This window comes from Agelaius phoeniceus, chromosome 1 (genome assembly GCF_051311805.1).
Source record: "Agelaius phoeniceus isolate bAgePho1 chromosome 1, bAgePho1.hap1, whole genome shotgun sequence".
Lineage (NCBI taxonomy): Eukaryota > Metazoa > Chordata > Aves > Passeriformes > Icteridae > Agelaius > Agelaius phoeniceus.
In genome coordinates this window covers 63,687,190-63,709,050 of record NC_135265.1, presented here as the reverse complement: position 1 = coordinate 63,709,050, position 21,861 = coordinate 63,687,190, and the positions used below count along the sequence as shown (strand labels likewise).

At 42.7% G+C, this 21,861-nt stretch overlaps 1 protein-coding gene across 6 annotated transcripts in view; it reads left to right on the top strand.

The window, feature by feature from the left end:
- Nucleotides 1-21,861, top strand: part of LOC143694357 (uncharacterized) — a 174,675-nt gene that overhangs the window by 72,990 nt on the left and 79,824 nt on the right. For all 6 annotated transcript variants that reach the window (XR_013182795.1, XM_077180274.1, XM_077180276.1 and 3 more), the window contains exon 2: nt 174-294. Coding sequence is in view for 5 of the 6 variants with exons in the window: in XM_077180274.1 (XP_077036389.1) it covers nt 174-294 (121 nt within the window). In the remaining variant the exon portion in view is untranslated. The remainder of the gene's footprint in view (nt 1-173; nt 295-21,861) is intronic.

Sequence of the window (21,861 nt, the reverse complement as noted above, 5' to 3'; positions counted from 1 at the left end):
TTTTTTTTGCCACAGAAACAGAAGAGAATAAACCCCATTCTACCTCAACCTCAGTGGAGCTGTGTTAGGCCTCATGTGCACTTCCTCACTTCACCAAATGTGATAGCAAATAATTGAGCAAATAATTGCCATGAGTTGATTGCTTCATAAATTTTGTCTTTCTTCTCCTTCAGGTTTTTGTCTGCTTGTAAGCAAGCTGGGATTTTGTCAGCTGTCCCCAGTACCCCTCTGAAGGATTCTTTGTCTGCTGAGCTGCTGGGCGTCTGTCAGGCCGGTGGAGACAGAGGTTGTGTGGTATGTTTCTGTCCTCTGAGTGGACTTCTAGAATCTTTTTTCTGGGATAAATATTTGGGTTTGCAGTTTTGAAAATGGCTTACCACAAATATTTGCCTAAAATTTGCCAGTGCAGGGAATGTTTCTTCAGCAAACACATTTACCAGCGTGCTTTCAGTCTGTAAACACCACCGAGGTGTGAACACAGTTGAAAGGAATTAATTTTTAATGCAAATCATTATTAATATAAAATAATTTGGAGAAGGCTGGAATCAGCTCTTTGTCTTCTGATTTGGGGAACACTCATCAGTCCAAATGCAGACACACTCTGTGCAAGCCAGTACCTTTTGGGGGTAGGGCTGAAAAGAGTAGTGTGCTTTTGGAGCTCAAGCTGCAGTGACATCTGCCCCCATTTGGAGAGCTGAACAGGATACTTGTGTGTGCTATGAACCAGCCCATTGAGCCTGCCCAGGCATGAATGATGCATCATGGCACTCAGAAGGTCCTTGCAGCTGTCCTGGGGACCAGCCTTTTTTGTGGGGTGAAGGGAAGATGGGAAATGGATGGTCTTGTTGCACTGAGCCTCAGTAGAGGTGGTGCTCAGTGGGGTTGGGAACCAAAGAGCTGGTGGGACTCAAGCTGATCCTGTGGTGATGTAGCCCAGGAAAAACAGGCCAGCTGAAGAAATAGTGGCTTTGTCTTCTTTTTGCTGAGGTGGCAGCTCCTGGCTAGGCTAGTAAGTGCAACCACTTGTGTTTTGAGCTGCCTCTTTGGTGTATTTCCCTCCCTGTTGAAGTTCTCTCCAATTTGGTGGTAGGGCACCTTATCCTGGGATCAGTTTTCCATTCCAGGTTCTCCTGACCTCCTTGGTGCAGAAGTCCTGCCCTGGAGTTGGTTCTCTGAAATGTGTCAACTTTGGGAGGAGAAAACAGGCTGTGGTGACATCTGGTCTCTGTCTCTGTAGCTGGGGTCAGCCTGCGGTGGAACACACCACCTCGCTGTGCCCTCACCGTGTCTGGGACTGGGCAAAGGACACTTTGCCTGAAGGACTGGTGTTGGCAGTCTGTAGCAAGTCTGTGTCTTGATAATTATGGATTCCCACTCCAGTATTAGAGCTAATCTGCGAGCTCTAGAGAAGTGATGGCTTGGCAGAGGGGAGATGTAATTATTCTTATTAGCACTGGTAGTTTTAGACCAAGCCCTCTGTCCTCACTCTCCATGAGAGTCTGCAGATTTTCAATTGAGAAATGAGTGACCCAAGTTTGGGTAAAACATTTATTTGTTAGACTGAGCAAGATTCTTTCATGGCTAGGAACATGAGCAAGAAATCTTATTTTCATTCTAGGGCTCTTGGAGGGTTGTCAGGGCTTCTGAATATCAAACTCCTGTCTTATTAAAGGTCCTTTTCTTCATCAGTACATTGTCCACTAGCAAGGTGGGAGGCTCAGTCACTGATGCCAGAGCAGACTGGGCTTCTCGTAGAGAAGCTAATTATATTTTGCCTTTTATTTTTTTTTTCTTTCATTGCAGAAAGACAGAATAGTTGTGAATAAATTGGGAAAGGGGAGGGTGAGGAGAACTCAGAATTCATTAATATTCATACTTAGCCACAAGTACACAGTAAAGGTGACAAGGAACTGGCTGCCCAGAAACCTATGCACCTTAGCGCTAGATAGAAAATTGAATTTAATTATAGTTACCTTTAGCTCAGAACCTAATGAGCATGTTTGAAATAATGGAGGGTTGCTGTATAATAGAAGATCCAGGACTCAAACAGAAAATGCAAACCTTCCCTCCTTCTTCCCTGCTCTGCTGAATTTAAAATAATTCTGCCAAGGCCCACGAGACCAAGTAGATTTCTATTCTTGTTTTCTCAGTGATTATCACAGAAAATCATCCAGAAGAAAAAAAAAACAAATAATATGGTCAGTAGGGAGGAACAAGCACATTTTAATGGGGAATAAAAGAATGGAGACTTATTCCATTCTCACTTTGCCTAGTGAGCACTGCTAGGGTCTTGAGGTCTTTGTTTTTTCTTTTTTTCCTCTCATATCATGCTGTTTTATCCATTCTCTGATAGCTCTTAGGGTTTTTTTTTTATCCTTTATCTTATTTTCTGGTAAACTACTATCCATAGAGTTTACTACCTTGTTGCTAGGGGAAAAAGAAGCCAAGGAGATTTCTTTCACACACATTTCCTAGGGCTGCTTCAGAATGTTGGTTCTCACAAGCAACTTTAAAACCGCAGACCCAAATCCTTCTCTGTAGCACACAGACACAGGCTGGGATGAAAGCTAGTGGAGATGCTCCACATAAATTTATATGAGTCTAGGGGAAAGCAGAATGTGGTTTGTACTTGGCTGTTTGTCTAATACTTTTGCCTTGCTGAAATGAGAGTTGAACAAAGCATTTGAAGCTGCTGTTGGCCTTACAGCAGGGACCTGATGTTTGTAGCACAAGCCCAGCTGAAAGTACTTCTCTTTTGATAACCAAGGCAGGAAAGTGAGCGTCACGAATTATCCCTCATATTTTTAACACATGCTGAAATTTGACTTTTCACAGTCCAGTCATGAGCTATGGTTAATGACCTAGCAAAACATAGCATTTATCTTTAAGGCAATGTTACCAAATCTTAAAAGGTTCACTCGGAAGTGAAACCATGCAAGCTGGCAGGATGGAGGACAGCTGGCATGGGTACCACGCTATGAAATGATGGTCACAACCTGGCCCTGAATCTCTCAAGTTTAGCCCAGGTCTCTCTCAGCTTCTATTTTTTTATTGAGGAAGGGCCATGTTTGTTCCTTTCCTGGCTCTGTTCCAAAGTGTATTTGGTAAATCTTGGGAGACAGAGAAAATCATACAGTTTTCCATTTGGTCTCTCTCCTCTTTAGTTCTTTGTTTGGAGAGACTGTGCTAATGGTTCATGTTGCTTAAATATCCCTACACTCCTAGCAGACAGATAACACTGGTGCTTGAGAGATTCTTGAGATAAATCTCTTATGGACACATGGTAGTTTCTACACCACATGTTTTCTCCTTCCTGCTTCTTTAGCATGCTTTTGGTGATTTGTTTGTTTGCATGAATTACTCTCAGCTTCAGAGCACATCCATATCTTTTATTTCTTATTTCCTTAATTGGGGATTTTTTTTTTCTGCTCCTGCTCTTTTTGGATTCATATTGCTTTATTAGCAACATTACAGTCTATTTTGGGTGATTTAGAACAGAACAGATAGAAATGCATAAATATTATTCCCTGGCAAACAAGCAAGCCTAGATATGCCTCAAACACATTTTAAAACATTTTAAACCCTTATTCACAAGCAATTGGTGTAGCTGACTACTGGGCAAACATAAATCCCTAAATCCTTCTTTTCCTTTATTTTGATCAGCATTGCTTTGTCTTTCTTCTGCTTTTCTTGTCAGCTTATTTCTAAGGGGTGGTAGGTACCACCATGCTTTAAAAATCCTGTTATTTTGCTTGTCTAGATACCTGCATATCACAGCAAATTTTTGCTTCGGTTGCCACTTATTTTTTGACTGAAAACAGTCTTTAATTATGATCAAGACAGAAACCTTCTATGTGTGTCTGTCTTTAAAGGCACGATAGATGCCTTCTGGATGCTGCTGCCACTGTGCTATCTTCTGTTTATTAGAGTCCAGCCCCTCACTAAGCTGTCAGCCAGACAGAGGAGATGCAGAGTGACAGGCATTTCTGAGTACACTTCATGGATGTGCCAGAGCCCCAAAGTGAGTCATGAGGTATGACGGGCATGCACAGTTTTTCACCTATATGTGGAGCTTGAAAAGCTGCAAGATTATTTTCTTCAGGCAAAAGGGCTGCTATCCCCAGAGCCGTGGTCCAGGCGCTGTGGGTCCTGTCTTGTTGCTCCTGCAGGGAAGGAGATGCTGTTGTGCAGGCTGGAAATGGCACAGCCCAGTTAGGAGAGAGTTATGGGAAAATTTCCTCTGGCTTCTTGGTTTCTCATGTATAACTGTCATGGCCATTGTGATACCTTGTGATGTGCAGTGAGCATTGCTGCATTTTGCTTGGGGAATGAGAAGGGATGTCCTTTGCCTGCTGTCTGGATTGGCAGTAAATGTGGTCTGAGGAAGTGTGGGGAAAGGGTAAAATACAGAGTCTGTGCAAATGTGAGTGGATTTATTTTTCTATACTCCCTTTGCATAGACTCCCTTGGGGAAAAGGGAGTCAATGAACTAGCACGTCTCCTGAGGGACTGCAGCCATATTTCCAGTCAAAAAATTTGGTTTTCAATGAAATGCATGTCAGAAATATTTTACTTTCAGTGAAGTATGAGGCAAAAATATATTTTTTAATTTTTATTTTTTTCCCTGTGAAAATACAGCAATTTTGTGAGGGAATAAGTAGGCTTAACTCTATTAGTAATACTATTTTCTGTCAAGAAGCTAATTCATCTTAATGGAAAAATTATAATCAAGCGTGGGAAAAGAAGCACTTTTCTAAGCAGCGATCCTGTCACCTGTAGAGAAGAGATTTGGGATCTGGAGTGGTTTGCTTCTATTTTGAGCTTTAATGCTAATATTTCCAAGCTCCTCAAGTCAGCCTCATGCTGTGCGGGCATGCACAGCTGGAGCATTATGAAAAATAAATAAAAAGATATTTCTAATAGAATAGCCAGAGTTGGTAAAAGTGGCTTCACCTGCTCTGCAGAGAGGTTTGTGATGCGATGCTCCCCTGTGGCAACAGGCACGCACCCGTCCTTGCCATCATCTGTAGCACTTTGTGCATTTCCTTTGAAATGCAATTCCTTTGTGTCAGCTCTATCTTTATCAATCAGGGTGGCACGATAAAGTGCGAACACTGAGATAATAAAGGGAATTTAGATTGTGGCTGCCACTGATACCCGCTGGCTGATCCTGAACTGCTGTGTAGGAGCCTGTGGGAGGATGCAGGGAGGTGTCCCTGCAACAGCATAGATGGAGTATCAGATTGCACCAGGCGTGAGAATAACTGTATGTACAGAATGTATCCAACCCTCAGGCACATATCCATATGTTTGGATACTGGTGGGTGTTTTTTAAAGTTACTCTTTCAAAGATATCCACACAGGTGGCTAGCAAGCATTTTATAGATGGCACAGCATGAATGTTGAAGCAATCTGACTGCTCGTGGGTGAGGAATAAAAGGAGAAGCAGTGCTGGGTGTCCAGGGTTTTCTGGATAATGGTTATTTGCCTTAAGAAAGAAAGGACTATTTTTTTCCATTTAGCTTTGGGAGAATGCAGAAGGCTGTGCGGAGGCTGACAGCAGCCTCTTGTTTCAGAGAAAACAAAAACCCCATCAGGTAGAGGCACTTTAGAAAAACAAACCCTGTTTTGGTGACGTGATTTTTTTAATGATATTTCATGCCTGTGTGGAAAGTAGGTTTCTTTTAGTCCTTCAAAGGAAATAATAAAATAAAGAACTCCAGGTGTGTGTGTGGGAAGGCAGTGTTTCAGTTTTGAGGTGGCTTAGTTTTATTTTTTTTGATGATGGAAGGGTATTCTGAGGCCAGAATGTGCCATTGCAGAACAACTCTGTGATGAGCCACAGGCTCACCAAAAGCACAGTCCTGCTCCACTTCCTGACAGGATGATGAGAGATTTCCCCTGTGTCCAGCCAGCTTCTCTAGGTTTGCTTTCTTCCCCCCATATCACACTCATGGGAGCATCCTCTCCTGAAAGGCTGGCTTGTCGTATGGGCAGTCACTTAGAGGACAGCAGCTGTTGCTGGGCATGTTCAAATGCAGCTGAAAGGATATTGAAGCCACTTTCAATCCACAGCTGTCTCTAGGCCTAAATTTGCTCAATGCAGAGACAGCAATAAACACCAAGTGAAGCTGAGTCACTAAATGTAAAAGAAGTTTCCCAGAAACCTATTGTTTTGAGGAACCTTTTCTTCTAAAAGCAGCTACTGAACTGAAGGAAACACATACTTTATTTCTGAACAGTTGCTGAGAATAAAAGGGTGGTCAGAAAAAACCCCAGCCTAATTTATTTTCCACCTCTAATCCAGAAGGTCCTGAAGCCATGTAGAAAACAGAATTTCTTCAGACCATCCCATGACTTCTCCAACATGTTTCCAGCATGAACACTCTCATGACAACTTTCTGTGGCATCTACAAGATTTGTGCCAGTGCTCACTGAGGAAAACAATCCCAAAGTAGATTTGCTGGCTCATTAGCCGCGAGTCTGTAAGGACATGAGTGACGTATGAGAGAAGTTAATTAAAAGAGCTATTGTTGTGAGGATGGAATGAATGCTGGTGGTCATACAGGGTGGGAGTAGGACTCAGGTAATATTCACATTGAGCTATAACAGGGATATATATCTGCCTGGGCCAAGTAGCAGCAGAACCACCATGGCTAGGAAATGAAGCTTCACCACAGGAAGCTGGGAAAACAGAACAGGATCAAGACTTTGACTCAAAATGCTGACTTGGATCCCTCACCAAGCTGGCCTGCACCAAGCACATCTGTGTATTGTGAAGGGAGAGCTGTTATTTTAACCTGAAGCTCTTTGTAAGTCAGTCTGACCAGCACTTGTCTTTAAAGACAGCAATTGTCTATCACAATTTGCTTCAAATAAAATTGAAACTCAAGGAAAATTAGAACAGCCACACTGATATCATCTGACTAAAAATCTGACTAACTGACTGCAAAAAAGGTTAGAAAATACAGCAAAAAAACCCATCACAAACACCTGGTTTTTTGTTGAAAAGCTGTGGGCTCCATGGGAAATCTTGGAAATGACTGAGTGATGCTCCAGGTCCTATGTCTGTCAGCTCTTCATGGCTGCTGTCCGTGGTGGCCAAAGATGGTGGCCCTTGGAGCAACTCTTTATTTCCAAACTTACAACCTCAGGCTATTAAACTGTAGTGTGTGTGGGTGGTTTTTAAAAATCCTTACTGAACCCACACCTTATGCAAGCACACACACACATTCACCTGCGCGCCTCATGGACCGGAAAAACGTCTCACCATTTTTCCATCCTGTGTTTTTGGTCATTTTGGGAATACCTTCCCCGGTGGGCTCAGGCTCATTCTATTCTTTTGCCATCTCTGAGTGACGTTTACACTGCATTATGCTGAGAAGCCCCTTAAATCTCCACATGCCCCCTCGTGTGAGCATGCAGACAGTCTGGCATTATCCAGCTCCGTGGTGAGGATGTTCACATCTCTTTTCATTAGCGATGTGCAATGTAAAAGGCTTGCCTTGAGTTTCTTGAAGACGGCAGTAATGAAGCTCTGAAGAAATAGTCAGGGGAACAGAGCTAATTAAAATGCAGCAGGGTGTAGAAGTAAAGGTAGCAGCAGCTCGCTATGCCATGTCTCTGGCAATCAGCAGTCCCTAGTTTACCCACACTAATTGACAGGAGACGCAGTGCTACTGAGTGTGCACACAGCCAGCGTTAATGGAGTCAGCACACGCTGCTCTTCCTGCCTGACTTGTCTCATTATCGACCTTGAACTGGCAAAGGTCAGTTGATGGTGCTGCTTTCATCAAGATGACAGGTGTCTGAAGATCTTCTCTTTGTAGTATAATAATTTGGCAGTTGTCTTATCCTGTACGTGAATTAGTGATCTGATCCCGAAGAGATGACGGATACAAAGGACTGGCTTACCATGGTGAGGAGCTGAGCTGTTGTGTATTTAAAAAAATAACAGGTACCAAAAGTCCTGGAGGAAGGAAACAAAAGTATATTGCATAATTCCCTCTGGAGAAGATAGTGCCTGAAGAAGCAAACAGGCAAATTTTCACAAGTGGAAATGCAGTCAGTCCACTGTTAAAAATCAGCAGCTTGTTTGAGCTGATGATGAGCACCAGGTGCACCGCTGGCACTCTGCAAATATCTAATAATAATAATAACAATAGCTGGGGCACCTGACACCTGCAGTAAGCCGTGAGTGACAGTGTTCTCGGGTAGATGTCTCATCTGAAGGCAATGCTGTCTCCAGGAGATGCATCATTATAACATGCTGCACCCAGGCCGCGTCTCATGTGCCCTCCTTTTTTTATTCTATTACAGATAGTCTCAGCAAAGACACTGAAATTAACAGAAATGCTTCTGCCATCTTCCCCCTCAAATCTACAAAACCATCATTTTTGAGCATTTTTAATGAAAACCAATGCTTTGGTTTTCTGAGAGATGAACTGCAGTCTCTGGTGTTCTGTAGCTTCTTTGGTTAATAGGTTGCTGAAGCCTGAGCTTGCATCTCCTTTCCTTTCCTGCAACCTCTTGTGCAAGATGTGTGTAAAAGTGTTGTGTGCTGCCATAGCATTTGGCCACTTGCTTGTGGGTAAAAATGGGGTAAATCAGGGCCTAGACCTGGGAGGAGTCTATATTCCCCAGCAGAGCAGGCAGAAAAGTGCTCCTTGTTGAAGAGCTGAGGGGAAATCTTTGTGGCAGCTGACTTATTTGCAGCACTGGACTGCATTTTTCTTGGCTGAGATAGGGAGGGAAAGTCAGTGTGCGCCCAGATACGCAAAGCAGCACCTGCAAACGGACTCCTTCAAAAAAGTTCCTGCTCCCTCATCTCAGTGTTGGGGCTTTAGCCCCACTTGCTGACTAATGGGCAGCTTTCTAGTCCTGCTCTGGCCCCAGTAAGGGCAGTGGGAGGTGCTGGCCCCCAACCTGCTGTGCATTTCTGCAGGAAGATCACAGAATCATAGAAAAGCCAGAAGCAGGTCCACCTTTCACTAGACCAAGTCACCCAAATCTCCATTCAGCCTGGCCTTGAACATGGATGGGACATGTCTTTTTTGGGCCACCTGTGCCAGTGCCTTATTTCTTCCTAATATCCAATCTAAACTAAAACCAATCTAAAATTTCTTCCTAATATCCAATCTAAACCAACTCTCAGTTTGAAGCCATTCCTCCTTTTCCTGTCACTACATACCCTTGTAAATAGACTCGCCTTGTTTCTTGCAGGCTCCCTTCAGGTACTGGAAGATCACAATTATTTCACCCTGAAGCCTTCTCTTTTCCAGGCTCAATAAACCCAATTCTCTGAGCATTTCCTCACTGGAAAGGTGCTCTATCCCTCTGATCACCTTGATGACCTCCTCTGGACTTGCTCCAACAGCTCCACATCCTTCCTGTGCTGGAGGCCCCAGAGCTGGATACACCACTGCATGTGCTGCAGGAATAGAGGAACAGAATCCCGTCCCTTGCCTTGATGGCCATGCTGCTTTGAATGCAGCCCAGGCTCTGATTGGCTTGTGGGGTTATTGCAATCCTCACCAGAGCTGGGGAGGGGAGAACAAACCAAGCAGAGCTTTTTGTCCTTACCTGCAGTTTTCTAGAATATTTTAAAAATATCCTTCTCTGAAAGCAAATGCTCTTTGCTGGTATAATTACCAGAATACTTCATTTATCTGTGATTATAGGAAACTGAAGTATTGTCTGGGGACCAAAATACCCCATAACTTGAAAACAATTTATAGCAGCTCTCTTTAAAAAGATGTGTGAAAACAAAATGCTGGGCAATATGATGTAGATGTGGCTGCAGTCCAGGTGTAAAGGTAAAACACCAGGAGATTTTTACCAGGGCAAGCCCAAGGGCACCAATGAGACCATTCTTTAAATAGAATAATATTTTTGTTATTGAGCCTTCCCAGTCTGACAGGTTTTTTCAGCTGCCTCTGTGTGACTGTCAAGGGTATGGGATGCTGCCGATCTGTGTCTTCCCAGCACCTGGTGCTGCAGCAGCCTCCAGTCCCCCCCCCCCCCCCCACACACACACACACACAGACACAGAGTCCCCTGGCATTCAGAGGGCCTGTTTGCACTGCCCTCAGCACTAGATCCACTCTACCATGTCAGATTGCACTCTCCTTTGGGGACACGAGAGCAAATCTCCACCTTTTTGCCAGGTTGTGAAAGCAATTGTAAAATAAATGTTAAATGAAAAAAAAAACCCACCCAAAAAACGTGTTACCTAAGTGCATACTGAGATCAATAAAATATGCAAGAATGGATTCCTGCTGTTCAGGGCTGCAGCAGTCTCTAACCTAGAGCAGGAGTCCTGGAGGAGCACATAGGGGCTGCTCTAAGTGACAGCTGATAGGAATCCTACATTAATGCAACAGGTAGGGCTCATATGTTTGTACCCAGAGGTCTCATGTTCAGGTGCCAGCTATGAGGGTACTCTCAGGAGGCCTCTGTCTGAAAAGGAGTAGTAAAGGAAAGAAACAGTGATAAAGAATATCCTAGCAATTATGGTTTTATGCCTGGGTTAAGTCCTTTGAGCAAGGGGTCGTTTCTTGTTTTGCAGAAGAGGCTCTATTCCCTTTCTTCCCAAACAAGGAGATAATCAATTAGAGACATGATGAAAAACAAAGGTAGTGACCATTTTTCTTCTGCTGGGGAAAGAGAGATGCTCCCATCCAAGCCAAAGACAAAATGACAAAGATTAATGAATAATTTCTTCTTATAACAAAAAGCTCAGCCTATGCTGCTGAGACCAATAACAACATGGTGGGACAAGAATTCCTCTCTTCTACCGATAGAAAGGGAGCACTAATATGCATATGGGAAATATAACATGAAAACTATGACAAATATTTGTGTTTGACTGATAGGCCAACCTTGGTTCCTGCTATCTCCCAGGTTCTCTCATTACAGAAAACACAAAAGAAAAATCATTATTAAAAAGAAAAAAAAAAGCACCACACAACTACGATAGCTGCTTCCTTGTCATCTTTGTTGGGAAGGATCGCCTAGGTCCCAAACCTTGATACTCTGTGAATGGCAGTTTGCATGTTCCAGAATTAGAGCACCACTAGAAATTTCTAAGGATGAAAGTATTTGATTTAAAGCAAAGGAATCTAGGAATATTTGTGGCTCACAGGAGTCTTTGTGTTAAGAACATTTGTGTCAGTGATTTGAAAGCTGAAGTGTTTTGTTCCTGTCCTTCCTCTGTTTGTGTATGTGCTGGAAGTCAGGACTGAAAAGCAAAGTGACCTCTGATATGACAGCTTTCCGAAAGGGTGTCAGGAGAGGTGTTCTGAAAGATTTGTTTGTCTTGTTTGAGGAGGGAGGAACAGGACCCATGAACACTAAAGCAATTTGTGCAAAAGGAACCAGAGGTTTTGGGAGACAAAAATGCAGCAGCTCTCCCACCGAGGTCAGATATTTTGGGGATGCAGTTTGGATGGTGCTCCCACTTTCATCACCAGTTAAGGCTTTTTGTTTTACAGCCATCTTTTAGCACCAGCTTACACCACATCAATGAAGTGTTTTACTCTGAAAGCCTGTCATTTCCATCTCCCAGCTACTGTGGTGTGGTCAGGTGTGATCTGCCACTACCATGCTATTAATGGCATTATTAACTCTTAACATCCAGGGGATTATGTTTGTCCTGGTGCATTGCCTTGGGAAGTGAATCAATCTCTGTCTTTAGACCCCTTCAGAAAGCCAGTTATCCCTGCTCCAGAAGTATGATTCTTTTTTCAGCTCTTTCTGATACTTTTCCCAAGAAGATCTGGAGTGCCTACTTTATTTTGCACTCATTTGGAGCAGCATGGAAGCCTGTCTGAATTTTCACACTGTCCTTCAAAGGAAGCGGCTGTGTCTTCACACTCTCCTGGTAGGAAAAAAGATTTCTCTTGCCTTTAAGTCACAGCTTGAAAATTCCTGTATGTTCAAAGATATCATCAATATTTCTCAATAATTTGATTCATATAATTTTGATTCCACAACTGGAAATACCTAAGTCCTGAAAAACAATTCCTTTTCTAATCAGTAAAGATCTTAGAAGAAAATATGCTGAGAGAAGGACAATGAGTACCGTTCTTTTATCTTGTTTGTTTTCTGTCAAGTCTTCTATTAATCATCATCAATACAGCATAGCAGAAATGTTTACTACAGCAGAAGACTATGAATTTAGTGGAAAATGCCTTTCTAAAATTTTATGCCTCACTTTACTCTGCAGTTTTTGTCTGATATGCACATTCTCAATCACATTGCTATGTCGTAGGAAGGCCAAGGAATGTGTAAGGAAAATAAAAATAAATAAAAGGAGACAGATGAAGCAACCTGCAATGCTCTTCAGGGGTGCTTGTGCTGTTTGGATCTGTGCACAGATCCAGGAGCATCATTGGAGCATCCCCAGCTGGTGGCCTGGGGAGTGAGTGCTCAGCAATTACAGGGGAAATTTGCAGCAGAGCCATGATGAAGACCAGGCTGCAGCAGGGGACCTGGTGAGGAAACACCACTGATGTTTTCCCGAAGTGGGTTGTTTTTTGGTCATCCCTTACAGGTCACAAGAGAGAGGGGAAATGTTGATGTTAGAAGAGAACGGATTTGCTTGACTCAGTGCAAACCTGAATTCACAAGATGCCAGCATAGCTTTGCAAATCCAAATACTTCAGACATTCTTATCTTCAGATAAGAGTTAGAAGGAGGCTTTCTTTTTTTCTATTTGTCCACTGCTGCCTAAAAGCTAATACCAAGAGAGTAATTTTAACAATTGATTTTTTTATCATTTCTGCACGAATGCTTTTTTGTGGTCTGGATTTTCTTCTGCATTTCCCATTTTCATGGGTTTTGGTCTGTTATATAATGGCAAAATCAAGCTAAGGAAAAAGGCGATATTTCTTCTCTGTGTGCTGCATTTGAATAAAATTAAGGTCATGGCAGAAAAGCAGATGAGACTAAGGAAATACATAGATCATAGGAAAATCTTGAGAGAAGCCATCACTGCAAGTATTTGCAGCATGAAAAGTCATAGAATATTTTTATATGGGTAGCTTATTTATCTTCTAGATTCCAAATTTCTGGTTCTTGTGTCTAGCCTTTTTGCTTATGTCAAAATCTTCTTTGCTTTGGATATGTATACTGATCCATTTGGCAGATCCAAAGCCAAATGAAGTCAACAGGACTATGTATTTCCATTAATTTTAGTCTGTGAAAGTCTATATTTATATCATATTCAGCAGTTTGGAATCTGATCTTCCGTATTAGCAATGCAAAAAAATATATATGTGCCTATATCCCCTTATTCTTCAAGAAACTCTTTTAGTTGTATTAGTATTTGGGAAAAAAAGGAGCTACCTGCATTTTGGTGTGAGATATTTTTTATGAGAAGATCACTGCTTCACCTGGGTGTCAGGAAATCTACAGGCATCTTTTCTGTGATAGAAGCTTTAAGAAATAGACATAAGCATCGAAAAAGAACTGACTGGACTAGTTAACTACAAGGAATGTCAATAATTTTCTCCAGCACACAGCTTGACCCAATCTTTCAGATCCAAAGGGGATCAGTGAGTTTCAAAATAAGACAGTTTTTGGGTTTGCCCCATTCTTCCCATGCTTGCTGCTGGAACTAAATGCAGAAGGATAGAGTGGGAGGGGAAAAGGCACCTCTGGGAAGCACTGTTGGCAAAGTTTGAAGTGCCAGGAAAATGTAAGATTAAATCCTGGGGGATTTGCACCCCTAATCTATCTAAATTACAGAGGAATGCTCAGACTGTAAGGGAGCTCATTGTGTCTCAGCCTATGAATTTCTCATGTTCCCACTGCTACCAGTAATCACATATGCAGAGAGTGGTTCTATTATGACTACACTCTGATCCTCTGTTCATATCTGGGCTTCGTTGTTCATTTGCAAAATAGCAGCCTGAGTCATCCTCCATGCTTTCCTGTAAGATGCTTGAAATGAGTCCCCTTTTTTCCATTCAAGAAGGAAAACAGGCAAAGAGGACGAGAAGAAATGGAATGAGATGTTCAGGTTCTCTCCATTACCTGGTGGGAAACATTCGTAGTTGGAAGTTTGGCTCTTCCCCTATTTATCAGGAGAGTTACCAGGAGGGAAAGAAGAGATACCTCTTCAGTCTGGTCTATGTCCTACGAAAATGTGTGACTGGATTAACTCTTCCTGATTATAGTCAATGCAGAAATACAGGTGCTTTCCTTTCTTACCAATCAGACTGGCCAAAGTTCCTACAGAAATACATCTTCTGCTGTGTCATAAGGGAAATTAGTCACAAAGCACTGTAAAAATATTACAGAGAGAGCTTAAAAAGCCCTTATTAAAAAGACTACCTATTCCAAAATGGCAATTTGTCATTGTGACAGACACCACATGGCTGCTTCCTCTAGCAAAACCAACACCATGGCTTGCCCTTTGGACCATGTTAGCCTAGCAAAGCTAGGTACCCCCTTGCTAGCTATGGTGTGGCTTCACCTCTGTGCATTTTAGCATGTACCTACCTAGATTTTAATTTCTTTCTGTCTATGGAGTTCTCTTACAGCAACCCAGTGGAAAACAAGTCGTGTCACAAGAGTTTATTTCCTGAAGCTCTTTGTGAAATCAGAGAGAACTGAAGGTGGATTTGTGCCTTCAATATCCAGCCATAAAGAAGCTGCTATTTAGCACCCAGTTCTGCCATCCTGATCCCTATGTTATCTTCCTTTGCTAAGCCTTCTCATTAATTCCTGAGAGCCTAGTCTAATATGCACTCAGTGCAAGTAATGATGGCAGAGCTAACTTTAGACAGAAGAGGATTGCAAATGAAGGAGTAAGAGAGACTGGGATAGAAAAACAGAGAAAAAATTCAGTTTTGCTGTGGGCATTGGTGCAGTATCTGTATTGCAGTAAAGAAAACCCCAGTCTCACCACTGTGTTTAGCAAGACCCCAGAGGTGAGCAGTAACTCCTTAGTGGGGGTGACTGTGAGCAGAACAGCCCTTCCCATTTAATCTTTATTGTCTGTATGGGACGTTTCAGGCAGAGAAGCCAAAGAGAACAGGTTTTGCTGGTGTTGCTCCGGTGCCCAGATATTCCAGGCAGATTGGATGTGTGTGGGGGTGAACTTTGAGCTCTTTGTCTCCTGCTTGCCTTACCTCCCTGAGCTGCTGAAGGCTTATTGTCTCTGATCTGTCAGGTTCCATGCTGAAAGCTGTTTCTCCTTCTGCTGCTGAAGCAACACCACACAGAGGGATCATCAAGACATGTCCTGAGGCGAGTGAGATATATTGCTGGGGAAGGCCTTGGATTTCAACCTCAGTCTTGTGTTATGAATGCAACTTATTTTCTGCAGAAGATTTTGGAAAGTAGATCAGGCTGTTCTTTTAAAAGAGCTATTACAAGGCTAAAATAATTCCAGCAAAGAAGATTGTAACATCACTCAGTGAAGAGGGATCCTTACCAGACTCTCAATTACAACCTGCAGCTTCACTAAAAGCAATGGAGCAGTGTAGGCATAAGAAATGAACAGTGCTGTCCATTTAACTTCTGAGGCTGGCAGGAGCTGAGGCAAAGATTTACAGTTGTTGACTTAAAGTGCCAAGGATTTGGATTAGACCCCTCACTTTTATTTTTCAATTGGGATGCTCGGGAAGCTGGTCATGACTTTCCTATGCTTGGTGATATTTAACCTAAAAAAAGACCAAAGATCCAGCTAATGTCAGAGCAGCTGTGAGCTGCATGGAGCCAGGCAGAAATTCTGCCCCTTTATCTTAACCTTTAGCCATTTGGGGACTTTCCTCTTTGAAGAGGAATGTCTTGCTATTCCACTTGCTATATGCTGATAAAGCTATGAATTGACTCGTTTGCTCTGAATTTTCAACAGTTCTGTTCTTTGAAAGATCATCTTTCTTCTTTCCCTTCTGCTCCCACTTCCCCCAGAGTCCCCTAGCCATGATGAAATGGCATTGGGCATGACCCAGGGAGAAAGGAGCTGTGGTGAAGTGTGTGTGCTTTGTGGCTTTCCTGTTCTTTCATTTGGCATTGAACTATCCATGCAAGAAGGAAATCAAATTTATGTGAACTTTTTTTTTTCTCCTCAAAGTTTCTCTTCCTGAACTCCACATAACAACTTTAGGTTTTTGCTCAAATAATCTCCCTCAGGACAAAGCTTATGGGCTGTGTAAGACCGAGCGTTGCAGAACTGCAGCATGCGTTGAAAATCATCCTAGCACACACTTGGGGGCAGTTGTGTTTTTCTGTGATTCAGTCAAGCAGCTCTCTAAACTACAAATCCTTATCTTTGATTCTAGTGGCTAGCAGGATGGCTAATGTGACGATTTGGGTGAGAGTTACCTGTTGTGGCCCCAGTGGAAGCTGGATAGTTACCATCCCTGAGTACTTGCAAGAGCAATCACCTGCACTTTTTTCACTGTGATGTTCATGAACTGCTATCAGATGCAGGGAAACAAGTTAATTGTAAAAAATGTGCAAACAGTTTGCGGGTGGTGAAAATGCTTATGATTTTGTACAAGATGAAAACATTATCAGCCCATGACTTAGAAAGAATTCTAATACAAAGCATCTTTGCTAATGGAATAAACTGAAAGCCATCAAAGAGAAAAAATAAACAAAGGACAAAAAGAAACTCAGAAGAGGGAAAGAGAGCAAAATTTGGCTAATTGTACTCACAAACCCCACTATTCCTGCCAATAACCTTGCTGCCTTGGCAGGGCAATGCTGGGAGCTGCTGTCTGACAGGGTACCCCCAGCTGCCCCCTCTTCCTGGGCATGGTGGCAACCTGCTGGGTGCTGTGTTTTGCCCTCCTCAGTAGTGGCAATGGAAGGAAACTTTACGGAGAGAGGCTGGCTTCAGGCAAGAGCTGATCCAGGCTGCCTGCTTGCCTGCCACCACATCAGCTGGTGCTTTGTGTGGAGAAGAGCTACCCCGGGTGTGGTAGGAAATATCCTGCAGGCTGTTTCTATGTTAAATCACACCTCCTCCTACTTTTTTGAATCCAGCAGAGGGGCAGGGTTATAAACTAGCAAAAAGCATTGGCCCCTTGTGTCTGTGCCTAGTCTGCTCAAGTTAATTCGTTTTTTGGCTCATTACATTTTCTGCCCCATTGCTAATTGCCTCTTGGGCTCTACTCATTGCCAGGGTTTTCTGACCATCAAAACATTACTAAACAAATGAACTAAATAAAATAAGCCTTCTTTAAGAGCCTTCCCCCAGCCCTCCCCTTGTGTTAATATTCCAACGGCGCCCAACAGGTAGGCGTCTGCACTCATGTTATCTGTATTAATTAGACTGTAATACCCTTGGCACAAGACAAGGACAGGGAGGCAAGAGAGTCTCTCCTGCAGCTCTCTGATAATTTATACCAACCGAAAGCCTGCTGCAATGTCTTTCTCTAGTGCCACATATACCAATAGTGATGCATAAATAAGATTAATTTCTATTAGGTGTTTTCCCTTTCTTCCAACTAATTAGCCCCTTCTCCATAATATCTGAGCCCTTCACAATATTTAATGAGCGTTTGGCAGCAAATTCCTGAGGCAGAAGTACTTTTATCCCCAGACAGATCGGCTGGGTTACCCATGTCCGTAGAAGTTTCTGATTGAGTGAAACATGAGCTTCTACTTTCCCAAGGTCTAGATTAGTACTCAAACCACTGAACTCTTCTGCCTAGCAACAATGTCTAGTAGTTGTTTACTGCTAAGTGACTTTTCAGCTGTCAGGTTTTATACCTGAAGGATTTGGGCATGTTCAGCATAAGATACAAGTGTGCAATCTGTCCTTTGTATTGGGTTTCCCATCTTTGCCACATCAGCATTTCTTAAAATCAGAGGGAACAGGAGGGTAAACAGGGCTGACTCGAGGGATAAGCTTGCCATGTTTTTCATTATGGCTGATTATTAATATAATCAGTTTAGTAGCAAAAGTACTACAGTGAATTACTTAACCTTGGGCCTTGCTTGACCACGCTCTGAAGGATCTTCATCCCATGATAAAGTTGCTGTAACAGTGGGGCAGGTTTCATTATGCAGCCATTTATACTGTGGCAATAAAAGAAGCACCATAAGTGGGTTTGTTCATTATTGCCTGAATCCATGTTGTCTGCCAAGGGCTGCATCCTACACTGATAAGCATCTTGTCTTAGCAAGATAGCTTAGCAACAGGGGTTGTCCCTGCTGCTCACCTCACTCCCCTCCTCACAGTCACCCTGGTGGCCTGTCTCCTGCAGCCCGTGCAGAGCTATATCCCTCTTCCTCAGCAGCAGGAGCAGCTGGTAGCTTCAGGCACCCCTTTGGCAACACCCATCTTATGTCTCTTGAGGTGCAAGGGAGAAGGTGGCACCTACACCCTGCATCACACTTTTCAAAGCACCTGCTGCTGCACATTCAGAGTGGCTGTGAGGAATGGTGCTGGGGCCCTGCTGTCCCAGGAGCTGAGGATGGGTGGGCAGTCTTCAGCAGGAGGGCAGCTCACCAGAGCCAAGGTGCACTGGAGCCCTGAGGCTCTGCACGGGAGGCCCAAGGTTAAGCCTTCGATGTTGGTTTCTTCAGAGCAGGGCTTTGTGTCCCCACTGTACTGTTAAAATTGTGTTTTGAGCCACTTCGGGAACTTGCACAGTTGCCAAGGTCTTTGCTTTACCACATTCTTTTGGTTAATAGAAATATTTAGCTGAAGCATGAAGGCATTGTATTTCCAAAAGGAAAACACACAGAAAAAGGTCCGATCTCTTTTTTTTTCTTTGGGCCTGATTGTCTCTGCTTGTTTATGGCTGCCACTAATTTGCTCGTTTGCTTGCTGGAAAATAGCTAATTAAAACCCACTTCAGCTAACAAGCTGACTGGGACCATGCAAATGTCACTCTCTGCTGTCTGCTATTTTCGTTTATACTTTACATTATTAGTGTTGTTTTTCCTCCCTCCATAGTAATAAACGCGAGGATAGATTTAGTACCCTCTTCACAGGTGTGTGCTTGTACATCAGCACATCATCCCGAGAAAAGTGCTGCTGTTTTACTGCACTTCAGTACTTTGAGTGTTATTACCCCTGACAGTTAATGGTTTCAGACTACACTGCTTGTTAGCACTAGATTCTGAACAGCTTCATCTATCTTTTTGTTTTTACACTGACTGGTCACATTAAGTATATGTGTCTGAGCTATTAGTCCCGTCTGTTCATTGCATGCATTTCATTTGCTGCGTTTTTTCGCTAAAATTAGTATGTATTGTCATCCATATACTTCAACACATCGACTTTTGTTATAATTATGCTGTCATCATTTTGCTTCCACACACTTGCTAATTTATTGTAGCTAAATTAGACCTAATATTAGCAATTTTGCAGCTGTTCCCATAGACCATGCTCAGCCATATATTTGTACATTGTTTGGTAATTGGATTTGAGGGCTCAGGAACGGACGATGGCACTCTTTAGAAACAAGGGAAAGATTTGAGGAAATGGGAGAAAAATAAAAAACGCAAGCCCCAGAAGAGGCTTCAGGGGTAAATTTCCAGAGCCTAGCTTGAAAGGTTTTCACAAGGCCAAACAAATCAGGGAGTTAGTGTACCAGATCACAAAGAGTCCAAATGGCATGTCGCATTCAGGCAGGGGATTAGTCATTCCCCCCAAACATGCTTTCTATTTTAACGAAGACTGGACCAAGAAAAATCCCTGGGGACTTGTGGAGGGTCTTGGGAAAAAACGGTTTTTACTGTAGCACATTGGAAATCTCCAGGGAAGGTTCTCTGCATCAAGGAAGGCTGCTCTCAGATGATTTCTTTGAATTGAACCATGGGCAAAGAAGGAGAAAGAAAAATGGTTTTGTTTCGGAATGTCAGCTCTCCATCCCTGAGTTTTGACGCCCACCTCTTTTTGGTTATCCAGGCCCATTTCAGATATCAATAAAAGCAGAGGATAAAAGAGAAAACTGAAAAAACCCCAACAACAACAACAAAAGAGTGCAAATGAGGAAAGCAAAATAGAGCTGTAAGAACAGCTCTTAGTTATCCTTTCGGGGCATGAGTTATTTCATTGTCAAGGGGAATACAACTCTGGCAAAAGAAGTTATGAGTGCCCAGCATTGAATCTTACATGGTCTTTTTGTAAACAAGTTTCTAACATGTTAGAAAACAAAACTGTGAGGGAGACTGTTCAGACTGACTCTGTAGAATCAGTTAAATTCTCAATCCAGCAGAAGATGTAGATGAAACTTAATCACTGAAGAACATACCCTTAACCAAAATGGAACTAAATCCTGTCTGCTCATGATTCATCCACCTGCTTAATAAGAATATTATAACAAGATGCAGTGCTGCTGGCAGATGCACATGCAAGTTTAAAAATAAGACAGTGAAATTAACAACAAAAAAGAGAAGGGTATTTGATCAGCTTTCATCTATAACACAGAGTTCTTTCCAACTCACTACAAGCTGTTGTAGCAGGCTGCATTCTGCTCTGCTTCTCCCTTGGCCAGAGCTTAATTTCTGTTTGGAGAAGAATAGAGCAAAGTGACCTGCCAAAAAGTGAGACAGAATAGGCCAAGTCATGTAAGAATCCAGGCCCTACAAATGTCTTGTGCAGGAAAGGAAAGTGAAGGCAAAAAGCCAGGCCATTTAACAAATTTTTAAATGATTTAAACTCATACAAAATATTTAAAATAACCAACCCAATTTAAAACAACTCACTCCCCCCAAAAGCCCAATCATTAATAACCAAATGACTGCCAGATTATGTTCTCTTGTACTGACAAAGCCTTCATTATGCTCGCTTTCTTCCCAAATGCCAGGAAAATACATAGATAGGTCTTGCAGAAGCCTGCACAGTTACTGGAGGCAGTGATGGAGAAGTTGGTCTCTCGTCAGTTGTTTCCAGTAGATGCTGTGACCATGATCAGCATACCCTGTGGGGAACAGGGAAGTATCTGCTTTGCTCATTTGCTCTGCTTTGGGTTTTCTTGGGGTTCTGCTTTTGGTTTGTTTTTTTTTTTTTTTTCATTTCATGGCAATCGTTCCTCTAGCCAGCCGCCTCTTAGACTCCTTGATGCAGACACCCAACTAGGTCAACCTGTTGTTTGTGTTTGTTGTCAGCACATGTTGCAGGTCTCTGGTATTGGTGTTGTTTCTCACTGTCTTTTATTTTCACTCTGTGTGAGATTGTCTCTCAAGTGGAGGTAGACAATTGCAGTGATTCTCAGTTATGATGAATATTGCTGAGCAGAGTAGAAATATGCAGGCAGAAAGCACTTGCAGCAGCAAATGAATATAATATATTGTATCATATACATTTCAAGGTGAGCATAAAAAGAGGGGGCATGCACATGCTCTTTTTATTTTTACTACTTTACTGTACCATGTATTCTATCAAGCTGCTAAAGACCTACTAAAAGGGTACAAAATGAAGCCATTAGCAGAAACTTGTTTAAAAGCTCCACACACATATGTGCTCTTCAGGTAGCTGGCTGGGCAGTGCTGTGAGGCTCTTACTTGAAGGCTGGAGCAATAAATGTCATGTCAGGGGCCAACTGTCTGTAATCACAGTTAGCAGGTTGAACAGACTTGTGAAAATATTTTCTTTATGTGAAGGGAGACGCTGCACACTTTGCCACAGCAGAAGTTGCTAAACCTAATGTAATATGACAAGTCCTTTGGCAGCAAAAGCCACATTTAAATAGACATGCTGCCTGTGAAATGGGAAAGAAACAAAAGCAGTTTTTCTGCAGAAATGTCACCTCCTCTGTTTTGCAGTATGTCTCACCTTGTCCTGCTACCACACCCTTTTTATTTCTGGGTGGCATTGGCCATGCATCATGGTCTCCTTCCACATCACCCCAGCCATCTCCTCCTCCAGGTGCCCCAGGTTCTGGCCTG